General features: G+C 53.0%; 3 protein-coding genes across 4 annotated transcripts; 2 read left to right on the top strand and 1 right to left on the bottom strand.

Moving 5' to 3' along the window:
- The first annotated feature begins 176 nt into the window (after window positions 1-176).
- SMARCD2 (SWI/SNF related BAF chromatin remodeling complex subunit D2) lies at window positions 177-10,161 on the top strand. The gene is made up of 13 exons (XM_087826295.1): window positions 177-735; window positions 5,008-5,192; window positions 5,386-5,428; window positions 5,584-5,706; window positions 6,806-6,961; window positions 7,396-7,491; window positions 7,631-7,732; window positions 7,868-8,029; window positions 8,189-8,286; window positions 8,466-8,601; window positions 8,786-8,908; window positions 9,041-9,142; window positions 9,229-10,161. Exons 1-13 carry the CDS (start codon window positions 520-522, stop codon window positions 9,280-9,282), a joined length of 1,596 nt encoding a protein of 531 aa, XP_087682421.1. The 5' UTR covers window positions 177-519; the 3' UTR covers window positions 9,283-10,161.
- A 59-nt stretch (window positions 10,162-10,220) lies between these two features.
- On the bottom strand, window positions 10,221-14,656 carry PSMC5 (proteasome 26S subunit, ATPase 5). 2 transcript variants are annotated; one of them, XM_016204554.2, is made up of 12 exons: window positions 14,581-14,656; window positions 13,966-14,037; window positions 13,025-13,094; window positions 12,337-12,434; window positions 12,114-12,170; window positions 11,805-12,035; window positions 11,282-11,408; window positions 10,992-11,182; window positions 10,794-10,892; window positions 10,604-10,714; window positions 10,427-10,513; window positions 10,221-10,321 (listed from the first exon to the last, which is right to left on the bottom strand). In XM_016204554.2, the coding sequence occupies exons 1-12, from the start codon at window positions 14,602-14,604 to the stop codon at window positions 10,268-10,270; spliced, it is 1,221 nt and encodes a 406-aa protein (XP_016060040.1). In that variant the 5' UTR covers window positions 14,605-14,656; the 3' UTR covers window positions 10,221-10,267. The 2 variants fall into 2 exon arrangements, with proteins under 2 accessions (XP_016060040.1, XP_016060032.2); XM_016204546.2 differs by lacking the exon at window positions 14,581-14,656 and adding an exon at window positions 14,192-14,267.
- A 175-nt stretch (window positions 14,657-14,831) lies between these two features.
- On the top strand, window positions 14,832-21,706 carry FTSJ3 (FtsJ RNA 2'-O-methyltransferase 3). The gene is made up of 21 exons (XM_016204515.2): window positions 14,832-15,036; window positions 15,146-15,237; window positions 15,406-15,511; window positions 15,802-15,848; window positions 15,970-16,049; window positions 16,466-16,565; window positions 16,656-16,850; window positions 16,948-17,063; window positions 17,179-17,283; window positions 17,371-17,471; window positions 17,699-17,779; window positions 17,870-18,016; window positions 18,155-18,290; window positions 19,340-19,521; window positions 19,623-19,737; window positions 19,810-20,072; window positions 20,344-20,429; window positions 20,517-20,616; window positions 20,722-20,905; window positions 20,988-21,082; window positions 21,164-21,706. Exons 2-21 carry the CDS (start codon window positions 15,171-15,173, stop codon window positions 21,348-21,350), a joined length of 2,493 nt encoding a protein of 830 aa, XP_016060001.2. The 5' UTR covers window positions 14,832-15,036; window positions 15,146-15,170; the 3' UTR covers window positions 21,351-21,706.
- Window positions 21,707-21,715: the final 9 nt, after the last annotated feature.

Raw genomic sequence — 21,715 nt, 5'->3', positions numbered from 1 at the left:
GCCTTGCTGGGCGTTCCCGTGCGCAGCTTCCGCCCCCGCCCCTCCCGCAAAGGGCGGGCCCAAGGGCTGTGGGCAGGACCCTGGAGCCGGCGGTTAGAAACCGTGCCTGTTGGGGGCGGGTCTCGCGAGGGGCGGGATTTGAGGAGGCATCCCAGCATTGGGCGGCTGGGTGTGGGCGGGGCCTAGCGCCGGGCTGGGTTGGACCGAGCAGGGAGTTAGTTGCCGCCTCTAGGTTAACTGGACTCCCGCGGCCAAACCTCCGGATCCCGGGGGCGGCAGGCCGGCCCGTAGCAGATCCCGGATCTAGGATTTCCCGGGCCGGACCGGAATCAGGATCGGCCCTGCCCCAAACCCGGTCTGTGAGGAACTCCCGAACTTGGATTAGGAAATCCCGGAACCCGGATCAACAAACCCCAGAACCCGGAATTTAGATCGGAAAGTCCCGGAGCGCGGATCGCGGAGCGGATTCGGCGCGAAGCCCGGAGTCCGGATCGCTGTACCGCCGGACGGGACGGAGTGATGTCGGGCCGTGGCGCGGGCGGTTTCCCGCTGCCCCCGCTGAGCCCCGGCGGCGGTGCAGTTGCCGCGGCTCTGGGAGCGCCACCTCCGCCAGCGGGACCCGGCATGCTGCCCGGACAGGCGCTCAGGGGGCCGGGGCCGGCTGGAGGCGTGGGGGGCCCCGGGACCGCCGCCTTCCGCCCCATGGGCCCCGCGGGCCCAGCGGCGCAGTACCAGGTGAGGAGGACGGAGGGGCGGGCGGCGCCGCGAGCACGCGGGTGGCAGGGAGGGTGTTGGGGCAGCCTCCTGGGCCGAAGGCACAGGGACCCTCGGAATCGGCTAAGTGGCGGTGGGCTTAGGTGACAGGATTGGGAGGGTCTGGGGGCTTCCTTAGAACAGGATTTGAGTACCTGAGAGATGGAGGAGCTGTGGGAGCCAGTAAGTTGTGGGCGGATGGGCTGAGAAATAGTGTAGATCTTGGGGTAGGGGTTCCTGGGAAGTGATCAGAAAGTTTAGAAAAAGGGCCCTCACTGCGAAAGCAGGGTTACCCTGAGTTGGCCTTGGCCCCACTCTCAGTCTGCTCTGTTGTTTCTGGTTGGGAACTGGCAGAGTTCTAGCATGTCTGAGATGGCTCCCAGCTGCTGAGGAGGAGGAAGGGCCTGACTTCCCACGCAGGGGAGGCCTGAGACAGGGCAAGGGGATTCCAGCCTGTGCAGTGGAGTCCTTGCAAGGGATGACTCTGAGTTACACCAGAGACAGCGGTGGCCAGGCCTGAAGAAGGACACAGCCCGGCCCATTCTGGGCAGACTCTCTTTCTGGCTTTCTGTCTGGTGTCTCAGTGTCCAGGAGTTGATTAGTTTGGAGGGGCAGAGAGCCTCCACTGAGTCCTGCTGCTCAGGAGCTGGAGGTGCCTGTAAGAGTTGCTTCAAAGGGTTCTGTCCTGATCCCTTTGGGGTTTGGCTTCTAAGAGGGCTTCTCAGGTTGCAGCTTCAAAGGCCATTGAGAGTCAGAGACTTTGTGCCTGTGTGAGGAACTCAGGCTGACTCTGCTGGTGGGGTTCACCAGTCTCCCAGTCCATTGTTTCTGGTTGTCCCAGAATACCTGGGAATTGTGCCCATCCTTTATCCTATCCTCTCTCCACTTTTATTTAGCCTTTAGGTTCTAGCCGTGCCACATCCCAACCCCTGTGCCCAGCATTTGGCACTGACTTCTAGCAAGTTTGAGGGAAGGAAGGAAGCTGAGGCTTCCTCTGTTCTCTCTTTATGCCTCCAAGTAGAGGTCCTAGAAATGGATCCTCATAGAACTGGGTATGCATGTCTCCCAGGAGCCCTGAGCCCTCACTTTAGTCTAAAGAGGTGCTTAACTTGGAACTGATTTTTTCCCCTCCTGCTACTCATTCTCTCCTCTCTCTAAAAAAAAAAGGGTTGTGTGTGTGTGTCTGGGTATTGACAGAGACAGACCTGGTCTGGACTCCAGCTCGGGTCTGTCTTATCTTGCTCTCCCCCTTGGGGATTCATGGGCCCAAGGTGTCGCTGAGGGATGCCGGCATCAGTCATCCCAGCCCTGGGGCCAGCTAGCTGAGACCTGGCCTGGGAGCCCTCCTGTGGGCCTTTGGCCTGGGAAGGATCAAAGGAATGATAGGAGCCTCTCAGTTTCCTCTGCTTGCATCCCATGGAGAATGTGCCTTGGGGAAAGCCCCTGGGAGGATGGCTTCCACCACAACTTGTAGGGAGGGAGTGGTCTTGGGCCAGTGACAAGGCTGAGCAGGCTGGCAGGGTATCCCCCAGCTACTGGGGGTGGGGGCTACTGGGGGTGGGGACCTTGAGGCAGGCACTGAGCCTCTGCTTCCCTGGCCTCCCCTCCTCTTCCAGGGAGAGGCAGTAGAGGTAGATAAGGAGAGAGGCTCTCTCTGCCTGAGTTCAAGGAGGATCGTGTTTGGCCTCTTACCAAGTCCAGCTGTGTCCTCGAGAAGAAGGGACTTGACATCTGAGGAGCACGGGGCTTCCTGTCTGCATGAGATGAGCTAGAAAAGAAAGGATTTCAGGACCCATTTGAGCAATAGGGGAGCCTGTTGAAAGAAGGGAAGTGATGACCCATCTTCCTCCAGACAGTGGCTCTAGCTATGGATCACAGTCAAGCTCACAGCTGAGGAGCTTAAAGAAAACAACAACAAAAAACACAGGTTGCTGGGTTCACTCCAGAGAGTTTAAATTATTTTTTACTTGGGGAGGGGTATGTTCTCTTCTAGGCCCTTAGGCCCAGCCACCAGGATCACCAGGGCCACCAACTTTGAGGCAGGGCCGAACATGCTCTCTGGAGGCCCAACCTCCTGCTCCTGGGTGGTAGAGGTAAAGCTTAGGATGTGGGTTGGTGCTAGGCTACAGGGTGAGGAGTTCACTGTGGGCTTCTGGGGTGCAGGGCACTGAGCCAGGCCTTCCTAGCCCTGCTGCAGGTGGGGAGTTAGGGAGCCTGAGAGTTCTGGGTTGCATTCTTTTTCCTTTTTTATAATCCTTGGATTGTTTTTGGAAGAGGAAGAGTTACTGGTAGAGCTTGGCAGGGCCAAGCTGGGACTTCATGAACTAAAAGCAGCCTTCCCCTGGGCCCCTTCCCCCTCTTGGAGGAAGCCAGGGGCCCTGGGTGCGCTGGGGGCTCTGCGCCTGGGAAGACTGGAGCAGATGTCTGGGAGGGGCCTATTCCAGGCCAGCCTGTGCCGCCTTGTCTTGGGACTTCCTGTTACATGAGCACCTGCCCAGGAGGTCGGTTGCTGCAGAGGTTTTGTGGACAGCCCAGTGAGTAGCTTCTTGGGGACCACAGGACCCTAGCTCACACTCTGCGGGTTTCATTTCCTCAGTTGTTCCTCCTCTTCGGATCAGGCACTGGATGGGAAAAACTCACATCTGGGATATCTGGGGGCTGGGTTTACAGCTGTGGCCACACTGACTTTTTTCCTGTAATCTCTGGCCATGGCTCATTAAGGCAGAGAAACGGCTGTCTTTTGCCTTTCAACAGCTCAGATGGATCTCTCCCTGATGAGGAGAGACTTATGGCAGGAATCCTGAGGTCCCAGAGCATGCCCCCTCCCCCCATTTAACTCTTCATTCTCCCAAATGCTTTCTTCCCACCCTACTCTTCCTTTTTCTTCCCCATGCTTTTGGGTCATGTTTCTCTCCATCTCTGCATCTGGTCAAGAATCTGACCCTCTGTGGTGAGAACATGGGTTTCGTGCTAGATGAAGAGATGGGGGAAGAATTTCATCTCCATGATGCTGGGGCTGGGGTCCTTTGATTTGGTGTGAGTCCCCACCCTCCTGGCTTGGTTGACTGGTTGTGCCGGTTGCATAATCTGGGCCCTGGGGCCAACCCTGTGAAGCTGCCAGGGACAGTGTGTGTGAGGCAGAGCTGCCAAACGAGCCTTGCAGACAGCAGCCATGGTGAAGGGGATGTGGTGGGGGCAGCGGCAGTTACTCGCAGGTAGACTCCACAGATGTTGGGAAGCTGGACCTCTGTGGGAAATCCTGTAGGCTTCTAAAGAAGCCATTTCTGTCACCCAGATTCCTCAGCTGACCCTGTGACTCTGATCCTTGAATCCCAGGATAATCTTATCTCCATTCTCCAGTTTGGGATTGCAAGGGCTGAATTGAGCCAGGTGGTGTGTGGACCGTAGGCAGAGTCCAGGTGTCAGCTGCTCTGTCTCCCATAAGCCACCCAGGAGTCACTGCTTCCCTTTTGGGATCTTCTGGTATAGGGGGTTGGGGGCTGGGCAGTAGGGAGGTGAGAGAAGGGTCCAGTTCTGGGTTGTAAGTAGGGGCCATCTGGTGACCAGATGGTCTCCATACTGTGCCTGTGGCCACCCCCACCAGTTGAGACATGTCCAAGCCATCTTGTTGCAGCTTGCTTACCTGGGGTGCCGCTGCCTGATGGGCTTGCCAGCCAATTGCACTTCTTTCTCCCCTCAGTCACACCACCAGGCTGGCAATAGGGGGTGGGTGTAAGGGCTCTGCCCGGTTAGCCTGCTCAGATCACACACTACACCCCACTGCTTGGCTGTGACTGCCCCCTCCCCCCTAATCCCTGCCTCCCGTGCTGTGCTTCTCCATCGTAGAAGGATGGGAGTGCTTGGTGGGACCATCTGAGGGCCTCAGGAGTGCCTTGAAGCAGGCTGGTCCCAGAGAGCAGGGGCATAGCCTGCTGGGGCTGGAAGGTGGCAGTGGGCCCTGAAAACTCCCCCAGGCCTTTCCCTCTGCAGGCTGGATTCTCCTCCCACCCCCGGGCTCTGCAGGCCTCATTCGCTGGCACATCTGCCAGGGAGGTTGAAGGGGGCGGGGCAGGTGTGGTTTACACTTCTGCTCTCAGGCGCCTGCTTCCCTTTGTTCCTGGCACTCCAGCCTGGCCTCTGCAGTGTGCTGCTCAGAGCTGGACCTGGCCGAAGACAGGGATGGAGGGGATGGGCTATGTGTCTCATAGGGCCCTGCCATTGACCTGTGCACCCCTGTTTGCTCACTTCCCCCAGCGGCCTGGCATGTCACCAGGGAGCCGGATGCCCATGGCTGGCTTGCAGGTGGGACCCCCCGCGGGCTCCCCATTTGGCACAGCTACTCCACTTAGGCCTGGCATGCCACCCACCATGATGGACCCATTCCGAAAACGCCTGCTTGTGCCCCAGGCCCAGCCCCCGATGCCCGCCCAGCGCCGGGGGTAAGCCTGTCCTATTTCTCCCACCCTACCTAGCACAGCTCTAGTGGTAACAGGGGGCTTCCTTCTGTCCTAAGAGCTGCAGTGATTGAGGAAGACTCCTTGTTTTCTTGGGGCAGGTCCTGGAACTGGCGGGATGGGGGGGAGGGGGTCCTGTGGACCATTGAGTTCTTAAGTGGGTTTCTGTCCTCCCCAGGTTAAAGAGGAGGAAGATGGCAGATAAGGTTCTACCTCAGCGAGTGAGTATGTTGGGAGGGGCCTAGGAGGCCCACCCAAGGGCTGGCTGGCTGTGGATGGAGTCAGTCTTCCCCAGCCCTGCGATGGGGAAGGGAGGGAGGCGAGGCCCAGGGCTGCAGCTGAAACAAGCTGGTGAATTCCTTCTCCCTTCCTCCAGATTCGGGAGCTTGTCCCAGAGTCTCAGGCTTACATGGATCTCTTGGCTTTTGAGCGGAAGCTGGACCAGACCATTGCTCGCAAGCGGATGGAGATCCAGGAGGCCATCAAAAAGCCTCTGACGGTGTGTGCAGCCCTGGCTACTCCCTGGCCTTCCCAAGCTCTCTGCCTCTCCTTGACCTGGTTTTCCAGGGGCCAAGCGAGGGTCTGCGGTGGGCAGAGCAGTTGTTGTCACACAGCAGATGCAGCCCTTAGTGGAGCATGAACTCAGTTTATGTAGTAGAACCGGCATGTTTTTGATGAAATATAAAATAGTAGAAATTATAATAATTCTTCACAGTAAAGTATGTAGCATAATAGTAAAGGTATTATTTCGTAACATTTTTGTTTCAGATGTTGATATAGACGTGTGTGGATCCTGGGTCATGATTTAAAATGTAAATCATGTTGATTGTGGTCAGAAGTTTGAAAGGCAAGACTAGAGGGTAGATTAGGGTAATTCTTGTCTTCTTACCCATCCCTAGAGAAGCTTTTTTTTCCCTTTTCTTTTTTTAAAATGATAATCTAGAATAGTCCCCTTAATAGTGAAGGCTTTCTAGGAGATGAAAATATTTTGGGGCCATGATGGGTGTTTGAGTTTCATTTAAAATATGAACCAGAGCTCTAGCCAGTTTGGCTCAGTGGTTAGAGCGTCAGCCTGTGGACTGAAGGGTCCCTGGTTTGGGATTCCAGCCAAGGGCATGTAACTCAGTTGCAGGCTTGATCCCCAGCCCCGGTTGGGGCATGTGCAGGAGGCAACCAGTCAATGTGTCTCTTTCACATCAATGTTTCTATCTCCCTCCTTTCCACTCTCTCTGAAAAACAATGGAAAAAATATCCTTGGGTGAGGATTAAAAAAATAAAATAGAATAAAAAATAAAAATTAAAAAAAAATATGAGCCAGAGGCTTCTGATTTGCCTGATAGCACCCTGTGTGTCACACCACTGGTCCCACCGTATTGGAACTGTGGGTAGTGCATCCGTGTCTCCCCCACCCCCATAGAATTGTGAGCTCCTTGAAGGCCAAGACTGGATTTCCTACTTCCCATTCCCAGTGCCTAACAAGGTGCTGGCCCACAGCTGCCACTCAGTATTGATGTTGAATAAGTTCAGATGGGAAGATTGGGTAGCACTGTTTTCTAACATGTTGGTCCACCTCTAGCTGGCTGTCTTTTTCTCTTCAGCAAAAAAGAAAGCTGCGGATCTATATTTCCAATACGTTCAGTCCCAGCAAGGCAGAAGGTGACAGTGCAGGAACCGCAGGGACCCCCGGGGCAACCCCATCAGGGGACAAGGTGGCTTCCTGGGAACTCCGAGTGGAGGGAAAACTCCTGGATGATGTAAGTTGGGGAAGGAGGTGTCTGGAGAGGTCGTGGCCTGTGTGGACTTAAAGACTGGGGCCAGACATCTGGGTACTTCTGGGGAGTCCTATCTGAGGGAGAGGGCAGTGCTTGTGGTCCAGCTTTGCACAGGGCCATGCCAGTCAGAGGTTGGAGATTTGTATGGTTATTACAACAGTTCTCCTGCAGGTGGCAGTAAAGTGTCTTGAGGAAGGGGTTCCCCTTTTTAATTCACAAACCTTTGTTGGCTAACAGTGGGGCTGCATAGAGTCCTTTTCATACCTCCAGTCTCACTTTCCCCTGCTTCCTTCAGGGCCCAAGAATCCTCAGTACCCTGAACTTCAAGGCTGAAACAATATTCCTCTTTTGGGGCCTAGCGTAGCTTAGCTTTGAGAGCTCAGCAGCACTCCCATCTCACCCCTTTCCGCCCCCAGCCAAGCAAACAGAAGAGGAAGTTCTCTTCATTTTTTAAGAGCCTCGTCATTGAGCTAGACAAGGAACTGTACGGGCCTGACAACCACCTGGTGGAGGTAAGAGTGGACCTGGGGCAGGGAGCAATGCTGAAGTGCCAAGTGGACAGAGAAATGGCCTCGGTCCCTTTAGAGGGCCGGTATGTATGTTCATTCCCACCCCCTTGGTGATGAACTATGCTCCCCTCCTCCCTGCCAGTGGCATCGGATGCCCACCACCCAGGAGACTGATGGCTTCCAGGTGAAACGGCCTGGAGACCTCAATGTCAAGTGCACCCTCCTGCTCATGCTGGATCATCAGGTGACAAATGCCCTTGGGGCACCACATCTGGGGAACAGGGGCAGGTTCTTATTGTAAACCCTTCCAGCTCTCGGGCCCTGTTCTTTGGCTTTTTCACAAGAACCCCTCCTCTGACTCCCTTCTGTCCATCCCCAGCCTCCCCAGTACAAGTTGGATCCCCGACTGGCAAGGCTGCTGGGAGTGCACACACAGACGAGGGCTGCCATCATGCAGGCCCTGTGGCTTTACATCAAACACAACCAGCTACAGGACGGGCACGAGCGCGAGTACATCAACTGCAACCGTTACTTCCGCCAGGTTAGCTGGGTCCCTGTGCCTTCTCTGGTGTCACAGCGCCTGCCTTGCCTGCTGCCCCAGAGCCCCACTGGGCTAGCTCTTGGCCGCATTCTTCACACTGACCCTGGGATGACCCACTCCCTCCTGTACCCTGAAAAGCACCTTTGGTTCTCTCTCCAGATCTTCAGTTGTGGTCGACTCCGTTTCTCTGAGATTCCCATGAAGCTGGCTGGGTTGCTGCAGCATCCAGACCCCATTGTCATCAACCATGTCATTAGGTAAGTGGGAAGAGGGCAATGGGAAGGCTCTTCAAAGAGTTTACCTTTGGATTGATCGAAAGCCATAGAGAAGCAGCATGTCTGGTTTCTTGCTCCCCAAGTATGTGCAGGCATGGCCCAGGTGGGTGGGATGGATCCCTCTGTGTACTCACCCTTCCCCTCGTGTGTGCTGCCTATAGCGTGGACCCTAACGACCAGAAGAAGACGGCCTGTTATGACATTGATGTGGAGGTGGACGACCCACTTAAGGCCCAGATGAGCAATTTTCTGGCCTCCACCACCAATCAGCAGGAGATTGCCTCTCTTGATGTCAAGGTGGGCCCTCTGCCTCCCCAACCTCCTCTGGGGCCCAAGATGGGGTAGGCAGGCTCTATTGGGCATTTCTGTACAGGTAGCACCTTGGGATGGCAATTCCGTCCAAGTCTTTGGGGTTAGGTCTGGAAACAGACCCCCTAGAGGTGGGGGCCAGTCTGACACATGTATGTACCCCTTCCCCCAGATCCATGAGACCATCGAGTCCATCAACCAGCTGAAGACCCAGAGGGATTTCATGCTCAGCTTTAGCACTGACCCCCAGGACTTCATCCAGGAATGGCTCCGTTCCCAGCGCCGAGACCTCAAGGTGTGGTCCTCTTTCCTGGGGTTGAGACCATGTTAACCTCTGGGTGGTTTTACCCCATCACTATTCTGGTTCCAGGGGCATATTGGCTCAGGGGTGGGAATTATGCCACATTTTCCTCCTGGCTCCTTACAGATCATCACTGATGTAATTGGGAATCCTGAGGAGGAGAGACGAGCTGCTTTCTACCACCAGCCTTGGGCCCAGGAAGCAGTGGGGAGGCACATCTTTGCCAAGGTGAGATGCTTGCTGCCCTGTTTGCCCTCCTGTGGTGTGAGCAGCAGAGGCTTCAGCTATTGGTCCTACTGGTATCTCTTCTCCAGGTGCAGCAGCGAAGGCAGGAACTGGAACAGGTGCTGGGAATTCGCCTGACCTAACTGCTCAGGGATCCCTTCCTTTCTTCCTAGCCCTGGAACCATCCATCCCCTCCTCAGCCTGGGACCACCATCTGAGGCTACAGACACATAGGATAGGAGGGGGGTGAGAGGTGTCTCCTGTCACCCTCTGCTTCCCAGCTTTAGTTTCATAAATTAGCTATAGGATTCCTTATTGCTTGGTCCCCAAAGCCTTATTACTTACTTTATGCATTGGCTTTAATTGGGTTCACAACGGATGCCTCTGCCTCCTGCAGGAAGGCCCAAGTAGGACTACTGGGGGCCTTGCTTTGACATTGTAAGGGAGAAGGTTCAGAACCAAAGGCCACTGGCTTTGCTTGTTTACAGACTCCCCCTTAGGGCAAGTGCCCTGGCTGGCTCTGGGGAGCTGGGCAAGGAAGAGGGGCACAGCTCACACTCTTCCTAGCCCTCCTAAACCAAAGTTCTTTGCCATTCCTACCAGCCCAGCCTTGCTGCTGGTTTTTTCCTTTCCTTTGGGTATTTGCACTATTTGGGGAGCAGGTTCTTCTAATGTGGGAGCCACTTTTTTTGTACAGGGGATAAGCTGGGGTTTTTCAGGGAGCCCTATATGGTGCATCCTCCCTTATTTTCTTTCCTCAATCTATGCAAGCGGCTCTGGCCGCCATCATCTCCTGGGATGCCAGAGGGCTGCCACACCAGCTCTTGGGCCCAGGGCTGTAAAGCCTCCTAGAGGAAGGGGACACTCGAGTTCTCTGGCATGGCCTGAGGTGGGTGTGTGCTTGGGGTGGGGAGAACTCATTGCCATTTGGAGCTTGGTAAGGAGGGTGGGCCTAGGGCTTGGAAAATGCCACTTTTGGCAGGTTTGGAAATTTCCAAATAAATCCTTGTTTATTGGTGGTACCCAGACCTGGTCACTGAATAGTGCGGCCGCTCATGAACAGACTGAAGTCCTACAGGGCTCGTCCTGCAGAGCTTTATTTGAGGGATCCACATAAGGAACATAACCTCACTTCCATAGCTTCTTGATGGACATGTTTTTCTCACTATCCTTCTGCATGACCTACAGAGAGAGAAAACATTAAGTTACAAACTGGGTGAACACAGGACCTATCCCCACTGCTCTAGAACTACCGTCAGCAAAGGCAGAAAAGATGGAGACCTGTACCTTGGCTACTGCCATCTCAAAATCCTCCTGGGTGACGTGGACTCGCCGCTCCCGCAGAGCATACATGCCGGCTTCGGTGCACACACCCTGAGCAGGGAGAGGAAGACAGGCTGTTGCTGTGCCCTTGAACCCAGAGCTTCCTGCCTCTGCCCCCTTTTCCTTGGGCACTCCAATTACCTTCACTTCAGCCCCTGATGCTCCTGGCATGAGCTCAGCAATTTTTCTCAGGTTGATCCCCCGGGTCAGGTTCATTTTTCGAGAATGGATCTTCAAAATGTCCAGTCGAGCCTAGAAATGAGAAGAAAAGCCTGAGCCCCACTGCCTACACCCACAGCCAGAGCCACTCCCATCACTGCCCATCACAAACCTCCTCATTAGGGGGTGGGAATTCAATTTTTCTGTCGATGCGCCCTGGGCGAAGCAAAGCTGAGTCCAGGATATCAATCCTATTAGTAGCCATGATAACCTGAGTGGAGAAGGGATGTGGCATCAGGTAGGCCCCTCCCCAGGCTACACCTCACCCAGGGCCTTCCCTTGGCTCATTCCACAGCAAACACCATCTTACCTTGATATTCTTGGTGGCCTCAAAGCCATCCAGCTGGTTGAGCAGCTCCAGCATGGTGCGCTGCACCTCACTGTCCCCTCCAGAACCCCCCTCCAGCCGTGAGGAGCCAATAGAGTCGATTTCGTCCATGAAGATGATAGATGGAGCGTGTTCTCGTGCCATGACAAACAGCTCCCTCACCATTCTTGCCCCTGTGCCAAGGACAAGCTGGCATTAGGAGCTGATGAGTTCCCTACCCTCACCTCTACCCCCTCAGTTTTGCTTGGTTTTCATTTTTTAGTCACAGTTACCTTCCCCGATGAATTTCTGTACCAATTCAGAGCCAGAGACACGAATAAAGGTACAGTCTGTATGATGAGCCACAGCGCGGGCCAATAGTGTCTTCCCAGTGCCTGGGGGTCCATACAGCAGAACTCCCTAGAGATAAACAGCAGGACTCAGGGCAGAAGGCCAGCCCCACGTCTCATTCAGTGAACATTTACTGAGTGCTTACTCTGTGCCAGATCCCATACTAGATGCTTAGGCATAGAAAAGAATGAACATCAGTGTTCCTTCTGGAGCTTGTATCCAAATTGCCTCAGTGCCCTGGTAGCATCTCTCCCCCAAGCCCTCTTCAGTGGGGAGGGACAAGCTGGCCACCAAGTCACCAACCTCACCTAGGGAGACCCATAAGTCCTAGAATAATGTGACAGAATGAGTCTTTGAAAGGCTACACACAAAGGAGAACAAGCTGGCCCTCCCTAATCCCTGCACTCAGTTTGGCCTCAGACAGGAGACACAGCATGGCCCTCCCACAGAAGCCCTGCTTCTCACCTTGGGCTGTGCAATGCCCAGTGCTTCAAAGAGTTCAGGATGCTTAACAGGCAGCTCAATGACTTCTTTGATCTCCTTGATCTGCTTGTCCAGTCCACCAATCATCTCATAAGTTGAGTCTGGCACCTTCTCCACCATCATCAGTGACACCAGAGGGTCTACCTTGTTGGGCAGGATCTTGTGCAGAGTGTAGCTGTCATTTCTTAGAGCCACTCGGCAATTGGGTGTCACCTGGGAGAGGGGAGAGACTTTCAGGAAACCGCGTGGTGAAAACTGACCCCAAGCTCCCACCTCACCTGCTGCACTCACATCATTGATGTCGATGTTCTTGTCCACATCTACCACGAACTTGCCCTCAGGGTGTACCTAAAGAAACAGGGCTCATGACTTTTTCTGACAGCCACCAAATCACCAACCTCACCCAGGGAGACCCGTAAGTCCTAGAAGAATGTGACAGAATGATGTCCTTGCAAGGCGACACACAAAGGTATGGGAATGCAGTGGATGGTCCCCGGGGTCATGCTACCTTTACCTTAACCAACACTTTCTTCTTATCCATGGCCCGAACTACTTCCCCCACATAGGAGCCCTGTTCCTGCAGCAGCTGTAGCTCCTCCCGCAACAGGCGAACTAGATGGGAAATAGACACAGTGGTAACCCAGCTTCTTTGGTGTTCTCTCTCCCACAACTCAATTCAATATACATGAACTAAGCATCATTTTGAAGTTTTGAAGGGAAAGCCACAAAAAGAAAGTAAAAAAATTCATGTCTTTAAGGGGGTTACAACGGGGCTTGGAAGAGATGTGCACGTGAACAACTATATACCAGTGTAAAGCATCACTGTGGACTGGGAGAAAACAAAAGCATCAATGTGAAGACAATTCAGGGAGATCTGAGCAGTCAGACCTCAGACCAACTGCCCACATGCAGCCCCCTCCCCTCCTGTCCCTTCCCCTCCTCGTCCCTCCCCTTTTTTTTTTTAAGTTAATCCTCACCCAAGGGTATTTTTTCCCCACTGATTTTTAGAGAGTGGAAGGGGGGGTTAGAGGGGGAGAGAGAGAGACATGGACTGGCTGCCTCCCACACGCGCCCCAATCAGGCGAGGGATTGAACCTGCAACCAAGGCATGTGCCCTTGACTGGGAATTGAACTTGTGGCCCTTTGGTGCAGAGGCTGATGCTCTAACCAATGAGTGACACCAGCCAGGGCTGCCCCCTCACCTTTTGCATTAAGCTCATTCCTCTGTGCCTGCAGCCTCCGGAGATTTTGGCTCTTATCATTCACAATCAGCTATGGAGAACAAGAAATTTCAAAGGGCAGAAAACAGTAGGAGGTCAAGATCTTGGCCAAGACCCTCAGGCTCCTATGAATTGAGGGAAGAGCACAAGCAGCTGCATGTTGTTTCAGATTCTTCATTATGATCCTAATGACCCTGTCCTGTCCTCCGACAGTCCCTCTGGAGCTTAGGACAGCCATCAAAAAAGGCTACTTGTCTCTAAGGGAGAGACGTTACAGCTCATATAGTCAATTTCTTGCAGGGCAGCATATCAACATGCTAGAGTGGAAAGATCTTTGACTTGGAAGCTTAAGTTCTAGCCCTCCTGCCGCCAATTAACAGCTAGGTAAAACCATTTAAAAGGTCTAGTTCTATTACCAAACAGCAAGTGGGCATAGCATCACCTACACCTTGCCTCTTTTCAGGACTGTTGTGAGGAACAAATGAAATCACACATAAGTGCATTTCAAAAATGATAAGCCATATACAATATCTGCAAATATACATGGAGTTCAGAAATTTTCCCTATGGCTTCCCTCCATCCAATTTATATTAGTTATTTTCCTTACTTCTATCGTCCGTGGGTCGCCAATTCCTTCTCACTCAGCCCCATTGTCCAGACTCAATTTTGTGTTCCCTTGCACTCTCGGTCTGCCCAAAACCCTGTCTGATAAACCTGCGCTCCTGAGCCTGTGTCCTCCCTTTTATATGAAACCCGATCAGACTTCTTCCAAAAGAAAGAGCCCATTCTGTTTGACTCTTCAAGATGTGTAACAAACTATTACTTCTTCCACTGCGCTCCAGTGGAATTTTATGGATTCACAGAAATCGTCAATCCTTCATCCCCCTTCTAGCTCCCTCTGGACCGCGGGAGTCCGTCCTCACCTGGAGTTCTTCGATCTTGGACAGATAATACTGGCGCAGTCCACTGCCTGCCTTCCCCTCTTCCAGCTCCATCTGAAGACACAGTGCAATTGTTAAACAACAGGCTAAACATCCAAGGGAGCAAGCCACTTCCAGCTTGGATGGAGGTTTAAGATTTGGATTCTAATCCCTTACTGCACTTCACAACACTCCACTTTCCCCTGACTAAACTGAGAATGCCGCCTACCTCATAAGATTCGGAATGACCAAGAGACGACATGCACCGGAGCACTTTGTACCGAGTCAGGCGCTATACAGGCCCGGGGTGTCACTACCACAGGACGAGCCAGGAGGAAGGACGGGTTTCCTGTGTCCCGCGACTCGCGGAGGAGCCCGTTCCCGCTCCCACCGCCCCTCTCACTCCGCCTCCACCGCGTCCTCCTCTCCCAGCCCAGCCCTGACCCACCGGGCGCTGAGCTGACACAGCAGATCCGGTCCCAGGTAGGGCCCAGTCTGGATTGGTCCACCCACCCCCAACCCACCCCTGACCCACCTCGGGGCATGCCTGCTCCGCACCAAGCCCCGGCCTCCGCCCGACCACCACTGCCGCCGCCGCCGCCGCCGCCGCTTCCGTACCTGCTCTGGTCCATCGACCGCCATTTTCCCCCGCAGCGAAGCCCGCCGGCCTCCTAGCAGCCTCGGCGCGCAGGCGCAGAAGCAGGGACTTGGAGCCCGATGACCCGGGCAGAGAAGAGTTCCGGGTCAGTGGGCGGGGTGTGCGTAGAGGTGATAACAAATAAAAGGGGCCGTGATGGGACCGAGGGTGGGGGGTGCTACGTGAGACCAGGAGCTTTGGGAGAGCACAGAATTAAACGTTTCTAGACGCTGGGTTTTAGTTCAAGTAGTCTACTCTCTTGGTCCCAGCCTACAACTTATAAAGCCTGGCGACGGAGTATAAACATTTTTTTCTGGCCACGCTCCAAATGACGGGAAACTTTCAGCCGGGGACGTAGGTGACGCAAGCGGAAGCGGAAGTACGTTTGCTGCCTCCATGTGCTACTCCAACAGTGGTGGAAACGGTGCTCGGTGGTGGTGAGTGGTGTGGGGCAGGGCGTTGAGTATGATTGCTGCGGAGGTCGGGGAACGGAAAGGGAATCTAGTGTTCCGAGAAGAGACGTTTCAGTTTCTACTTTCTCCCTAGATTGAGTGACACTCCCCCTTCCACCATGGGCAAGAAGGGCAAAGTCGGGAAGAGCAGGCGGGACAAGTTCTATCACTTGGCGAAGGAGACTGGTGAGTTAGGGTTCGCGCCTTCCACGAGCTAGAGGAGCGACTTTGTCGGGTTCGCCCTCCTTTTCGAATATTGAGTTTCTCTCCCAGAAGAGGTAGTGGGTTGTGAGGCCTCAGAAATCCCGCCGGGAAAGCACTTCGTGGACTTCATTATTTTGCCGACGCCCCCAGGTTATCGTTCCCGCTCTGCTTTCAAGCTGATCCAGTTGAATCGTCGCTTTCAATTCCTGCAGAAAGCCCGAGCCTTGCTGGATCTGTGTGCTGCGCCAGGGGGATGGTGCGTAACAACCGGCGTCTGTCGCTCCTGACGGCTGGTTTCTGGGTTCCATCCGGCCTGGGATGACAGAGTTCCATTGGAGGAGAGAGGAATACAGTAATATCAGCCTCAATATATCTACTCTCCAGAACATACACTGGAGAGAAGAGGTTTGGAACGTGTACATAGGGCATGTTCTGGCCACTGCACTTGGCAGGGCTCCTTCTAACGGGGATGGTAACAGGGACAGATCCTATTGCCAAGGGAGGGGAATGGACAGTCCTGGGTATTTTAATATTATTCTTTTATAGGTTGCAGGTGGCTGCCAAGTTTATGCCTGTATCAAGTCTTATTGTGGGTGAGTGACAGGTGGCCCTCCCAGGTGTTTTAGGGGTGGGAGTATGAGATATTGTGCTCTACATTTCCTTTCTTAATGCTTGAGGCAACCTTTTGGAATACTCTGACCTGATTTCTTCCAGGGGTCGACCTGGTTCCAATCAAGCCTCTTCCCAATGTGGTGACACTCCAAGAGGACATCACAACAGAACGCTGTAGGCAGGTGATAGGAATCTCTCTTTCTATCCCCTTTATATGCAAACATCCGTTTCCATGCCTCTTCCCACCCAAGTCTTCTGAAGGCGAGATATTTCCTGTTTACCATGCCTTGAGCAGTGCCTGCATGTCTGTATGCCTGAGCTATGCCTCATGTCCACTCCAGCTTTGATCAGGAATGAGGTGTTTGGAATTGGAGGAAGTGCAGGAATTTCAATGAAATCCTTTTCAGGGGGCTCACTAGTAGACTGTAAGCTCCATGAAGACAGACATGTTATTGTTTATCATTATATCCCGTGCCAGACACAGTATTTGGCCCCTGATGGGCACTCAACAAATGACTGGACAGATGGCTGAAGCAGTGACCCCCATCTGTAGCCATTCCTTTGCTTCTGTTGCTATAATCCCTTTTCTTCTTTGTAGGCCTTGAGGAAGGAGCTGAAGACCTGGAAAGTTGACGTTGTACTCAATGATGGGGCCCCCAATGTTGGGGCTAGCTGGGTCCATGATGCTTACTCACAAGGTGCTATAGTGGCGAGGAGATGAGGGTGGAGGTGGGCATGCATGCCTTGTCAGGCTGCATTGGCCCTAAGCTAATCCTCTCTCCTCACAGCCCATTTGACACTGATGGCTCTGCGTTTGGCTTGTGATTTTCTGGCCCGTGGTGGCTGCTTCATCACGAAGGTTTTCCGTTCCCGTGACTATCAGCCCCTGCTATGGATTTTCCAGCAGCTCTTCCGCCATGTCCAGGCCACCAAGCCCCAGGCCTCTCGCCATGAATCTGCAGAGATCTTTGTAGTCTGCCAGGGTAGGTGGGCATCACTTCCTTCTTTCTCTTGACTCGTCTTTCAAGTACCAAAGCACACTTTTTTTTTTACACTTTCTTATATACCCTATCATCTTAGGATACCTGGCTCCTGACAAGGTTGACAATAAATTCTTTGATCCCAAATTTGCATTCAAGGAGGTTGAAGTTCAGGCCAAGACTGTTACTGAGTTGGTGACTAAGAAGAAACCAAAGGTGTGTTTGAGGAATGTGGCCACCTTCAGGTCCTGGAACTCGGGAGATTGGGCCTGATGGGTCCTATAGACACCCCAGAAAGAACTGCTCAACCTTCTTTATTTCCCTCCCTAAGGCTGAAGGCTATGCTGAGGGCGACCTCACGCTCTATCACCGTACCTCAGTCACTGACTTCCTCCGAGCTGCCAACCCTGTTGACTTCCTCTCCAAAGCCAGTGAAGTGAGTCCCCAGACTTCAGGGGTGTGGAAGGAAACCCCAGAAACATGGCCTGAGAGTTTCCCAACTCCTTTCCCTCTTCCCAAACAGATCGTGCTAGATGATGATGAGTTGGCACAGCATCCAGCTACCACTGAGGACATACGGGTGTGCTGTCAGGATATCAAAGTGCTGGGGCGCAAGGAGCTTAGGTATGCCTCGTGGGTGGGGGTAGGTGCCAGGAGCCCCAAACGCAGGGAAAGGCCTTTGAAGGCCATGACATTGATCTCTGGAGGTTGCTGCTGTGCTAGAGGTCTGGGCTGGGGACCTGAGCCCTAGGATTTGTAACTCAAATGTGAAAGTTGGAGTGTGGGCCTAAAATAAGAGGTGGCGGGGACAGAGGGAGACAGTACAATCAGTAATGGTATTTCTGGGACAGGTCCCTACTGAACTGGAGAACGAAGCTTCGGCGATATGTGGCCAAGAAGCTGAAAGAGCAAGCAAAGGCATTGGACATCAGGTGAGGAGGGAACTAAAGCATGGTAGGTATTGACTTGGTGTTGGGGGGAAGTGCCTGGGAAATTACCAAACTTTTGGACTGTTTTGTCAGCCTCAGTTCAGGAGAAGAGGAGGAAGGTGATGAGGAGGAGTCAACAGCTGGGACCACGAGGCAGCTCTCTAAGGAGGAGGAAGAGGAGGAACAATTGAATCGGACCCTGGCAGAGATGAAGGCCCAGGAGGTGGCTGAATTAAAGAGGTGAGGACAGCAGGAGAGGAGCTTGGGGGACCCCCCCCCCCAAGTTCCTTAGTGTGTGGGGCTGGAGGCAGAGAATGAAGGAATGGATGGGGAATCTTCAGAGCTGGGCAGGTATAATTCCTCAAACTGTCCCCTCAGGAAGAAAAGGAAACTGCTTCGTGAGCAGAGAAAGCAGCGGGAGCGTGTGGAGCTGAAGATGGATCTTCCCGGGGTTTCCATCGCAGATGACGGGGAAACAGGCATGTTCTCCCTGCGTACCATTCGGGGTCACCAGGTAAGGCGGGGTTGGTGCAGATTGAGGAGGAGGATCTGTTTGGGTATTTAGGAGGGTGGGGATTGAATGTCTTTTTCTTAAGTGTGCTGCATGATCATCGCTAATGGTTGCTGTGTCCACCCATAAATATGACCACTGAGGGGAGACTGGGAATAAAACAAGAGCCTCATGTCTCAAAGGCCAGGAAGGAACATAAACCTCATGTGATGAAATTAAGACTTGTGTGATTGGTACAGACTTGTTCTTACAGAACTGTAAGAGTATTATGTGTATTTGTATAGTATATAATACATAAGAAGAACCAAGAGGCACCCTCTCCAAGAAGCTAGACTCTAGTAGATGCAGCCAGGGTACCTGGGTGACCAGCAGAGGTGATGGAGGGTTCCCTGAGAGGGGATTCCTCAGTTCACTGAGACCAAGTTAGCACCTTGGTGCACTTGGCTACTGAATGGTGCTTTTACTTAATTTTTTAAATAAAAGCAATGTCACAAGCAAAATGAGCTTTTGTGGCTTTTGTGTGGGAATGGGAACCGAGGTCCTCTTGTACAGGAGAGTATAGTGGTCCTGGAGCAGACTACCACTTACCCATGTTTTGCCTCAGTTCCCTCATCTGTAAGAGTAATAGAACCTATCTACTAGGGTTTGGGGAAGGAATTTTTTAAAATGTATGTTGCCTGGGCTCGTTTATTCACTGGAAACAAAATTTGTAGATTGTATTATTCTCAGGTGATGAGAAACTGAGTAATTTTTTAAAGAAAAAACAGTGTTTTAGAATGTTTTAAGATTGATGCTTGATAGGCTGTGGGTACTTTTCCATAAACCTATTTCTGCTACCCCTGAGGATGAGGCAGCCAAGTGGGACAGGCGAGGGACCTGCCCTAGAATGGGATGTTTTCGACAGTGTCATCACTTCTGTCTGTAAAGGGAGATAATGTGTTTGCCACAGTGTATTTCCTAATGTTGCTGAGGATAAACTAAGAAAATGGACACAGAAAAAAAGCAGTATGTTCTTTTAAGTACTCTCGATCCCTGTTTCTGTCAAACTTTAGTTGTTAGAGGAGGTAACACAAGGGGATATGAGTGCTGCAGACATGTTTCTGTCCGATCTGCCAAGAGATGACATCTACGTGTCAGATGGTGAGGATGACGACGATGCATCTCTGGATAGTGAACTGGATCCAGAGGAGCTTGCAGGAGTCAGAGGACCTCAGAGTCTAAAGGACCAAAAGCGGTAAGGTGGGGGCTGTGTGTGCAGGAGGAGGTACTGCCAGAGGGGTTGGTGGGGCATTGTCCAGGCTGCTGACCCTCCACCCACCTTCCTTGGGTCTACAGTGTGCGATTTGCTAAAGCAGATGATAAAGAGGAGGAGGAGGAGAACCCACTGCTGGTGCCACTGGAGGAGAAGGCGGTCCTACAGGAAGAACAGGCCAGCCTGTGGTTCTCAAAGGTGAGAGGCGGCCGGGGCCAAGGCACAGGGAATACCTCCCCGGAGAAGGATGGCTGATTTCCCCTATCACAGGACGGCTTCAGCGGGATTGAGGATGCTGCTGATGAGGCTCTGGAGATCAGTCAGGCCCAGCTGCTGCATGAGAGCCGCCGGAAGGGGCAGTTGCAGCCACCACCACCTTCCAGTTTGAAGACTGAGAGAAAACCTTCCCGGGGCCAGGATGAAGCCCCTAAGGAGACAGAGGCTCCATCAGGGACAGAGGCTGCCACTGGCCCTGGAGGGGGAGAGAGAGATGACAGCTCAGACAGTGATAGCAGCAGTGAGGATGAAGAGAGGTGAGTGGTTGCAGTTAATGGGAGAAGGGATGAAGAGGAAGCAGTGGTTCTAACCATTTCTCCAGGTTGGGGTTTTCAGCCTTGGCTGTAGATTGAGAGCTTTAAAAGTGATTATTCTGATTTAAGTGGTCTGCAGTACAGCCCATGGCAGGATTTCCAGAAGTTAGCCAAGCAGTCTTAAATAGGAACCAGGGTTACAGTGAGGTTACAGTGACCTAATTGGTGTGGGGAATGGTGGGGCATTCACACATGGTCCTCCCCCCTCCTGCAGCTGGGAACCACGCCACGGTAAGAAGCGAAGCCGTGGGCCTAAGTCAGATGATGATGGATTTGAGATAGTGCCTATTGAGGACCCAGGTGAGAGTGGGTCTGCACCCAGTGGAATGGGAGATCATGAAGTTTCAGGGTGGGAACTCATCTTGGACTTTTCTCCTCCCCCTCTAGTGAAACATCGGATACTGGACCCTGAAGGCCTTGCTTTAGGCGCCATTATTGCCTCTTCCAAAAAGGCCAAGAGAGACCTCATAGATAACTCCTTCAGCCGGTAAGGGGGCCAGAAAATCCTGAGAAGTGGCCCAGGTAGGGTAAGTGGTGGTTTCTTCTCTAGGAAGCCTGGAGTGGTCATTAGGGCTGTGTCCTCTCCACCTAGGTATACATTTAATGAGGATGAGGGGGAGCTTCCAGAGTGGTTTGTGCAGGAGGAAAAGCAGCACAGGATACGGCAATTGCCTATTGACAAGAAGGAGGTGGAACATTACCGGAAACGCTGGCGGGAAATCAATGCACGTCCCATCAAGAAAGTGGCTGAGGCTAAAGCCAGAAAGAAGCGAAGGGTAAGTAGTGAGGCTGCCTGAGGTGAGAGGTGGGTCGGGCAGGGGTGGGGAAGAGGTCAGCCTGACTGAGGGCCTCACACAGATGCTGAAGAAGCTGGAGCAAACTAAGAAGAAAGCAGAGGCTGTGGTGAACACTGTGGACATCTCAGAACGAGAGAAAGTGGCACAGCTTCGAAGGTGATGGGGGAAGTCACCCATAAAGGCACATGGGGGTTAAAAGGTGGCAGAAAGCCTTGAACCCGTTTCTTCTATTTACAGTCTCTACAAGAAGGCTGGGCTGGGCAAGGAAAAGCGCCAGGTCACCTACGTTGTAGCCAAAAAAGGTGTGGGCCGCAAAGTGCGTCGGCCAGCTGGAGTCAGAGGTCATTTCAAGGTGGTGGACTCAAGGATGAAGAAGGACCAAAGAGCACAGCAACGGAAAGAGAAGAAAAACAGGCGGAAGTGAGCAGAGCCTCCTGGGCCTCTGAGAAGGCAGTGTGTGGATGAGCGATCCTGTGTTACCAGCCTTTACATCGCAGTCACCTGAAAAGACAGTGAGGCAGGGTACCTGGATCTCTCATGGCAGTCCTGAGCGGTAAGGACACCCACTGCCTGAAGGAAGGTCTCCTGTTGAAGCACTGCTGAAATGTCCTGTTGGTGCTGTAACAGAACCCACAGCCCTTCCATGAAGGTGCAAGGTACTGGATGAAAAATTAAGTCATTAAAGTGTTGGGGTGGCATTCATTCTAGTCTATTCCTGGTCTCTCAAGTCTTCCCTTATCCTCTCCCATTATCATTTGAATAAAACCATGACTACACGTCTTTTCTGAG

The sequence above is a fragment of the Miniopterus natalensis genome, chromosome 17, assembly GCF_054644295.1.
Source record: "Miniopterus natalensis isolate mMinNat1 chromosome 17, mMinNat1.hap1, whole genome shotgun sequence".
Classification (NCBI taxonomy): domain Eukaryota; kingdom Metazoa; phylum Chordata; class Mammalia; order Chiroptera; family Miniopteridae; genus Miniopterus; species Miniopterus natalensis.
Note: the sequence above shows the minus strand (reverse complement) of the source record. Positions and strands in the feature narration are given on the sequence as shown.

Excerpts from the sequence above, each read along its gene's own strand:
- SMARCD2 (XM_087826295.1), top strand. The coding sequence starts at position 520 with ATGTCGGGCCGTGGCGCGGGCGGTTTCCCGCTGCCCCCGCTGAGCCCC. Across the intron at positions 736-5,007 it reads GCCCAGCGGCGCAGTACCAG|CGGCCTGGCATGTCACCAGG; the intron begins GTGAGGAGGACG and ends CACTTCCCCCAG. Across the intron at positions 6,962-7,395 it reads AGGGAAAACTCCTGGATGAT|CCAAGCAAACAGAAGAGGAA; the intron begins GTAAGTTGGGGA and ends TTCCGCCCCCAG.
- PSMC5 (XM_016204546.2), bottom strand. The coding sequence starts at position 14,224 with ATGTCGTCTCTTGGTCATTCCGAATCTTATGAG. Across the intron at positions 10,893-10,991 it reads AGGCCACCAAGAATATCAAG|GTTATCATGGCTACTAATAG; the intron begins GTAAGATGGTGT and ends TTCTCCACTCAG. Across the intron at positions 10,514-10,603 it reads CATCAGGGGCTGAAGTGAAG|GGTGTGTGCACCGAAGCCGG; the intron begins GTAATTGGAGTG and ends CTCCCTGCTCAG.
- FTSJ3 (XM_016204515.2), top strand. The coding sequence starts at position 15,171 with ATGGGCAAGAAGGGCAAAGTCGGGAAGAGCAGGCGGGACAAGTTCTAT. Across the intron at positions 15,238-15,405 it reads TCACTTGGCGAAGGAGACTG|GTTATCGTTCCCGCTCTGCT; the intron begins GTGAGTTAGGGT and ends CGACGCCCCCAG. Across the intron at positions 15,512-15,801 it reads TGTGCTGCGCCAGGGGGATG|GTTGCAGGTGGCTGCCAAGT; the intron begins GTGCGTAACAAC and ends ATTCTTTTATAG.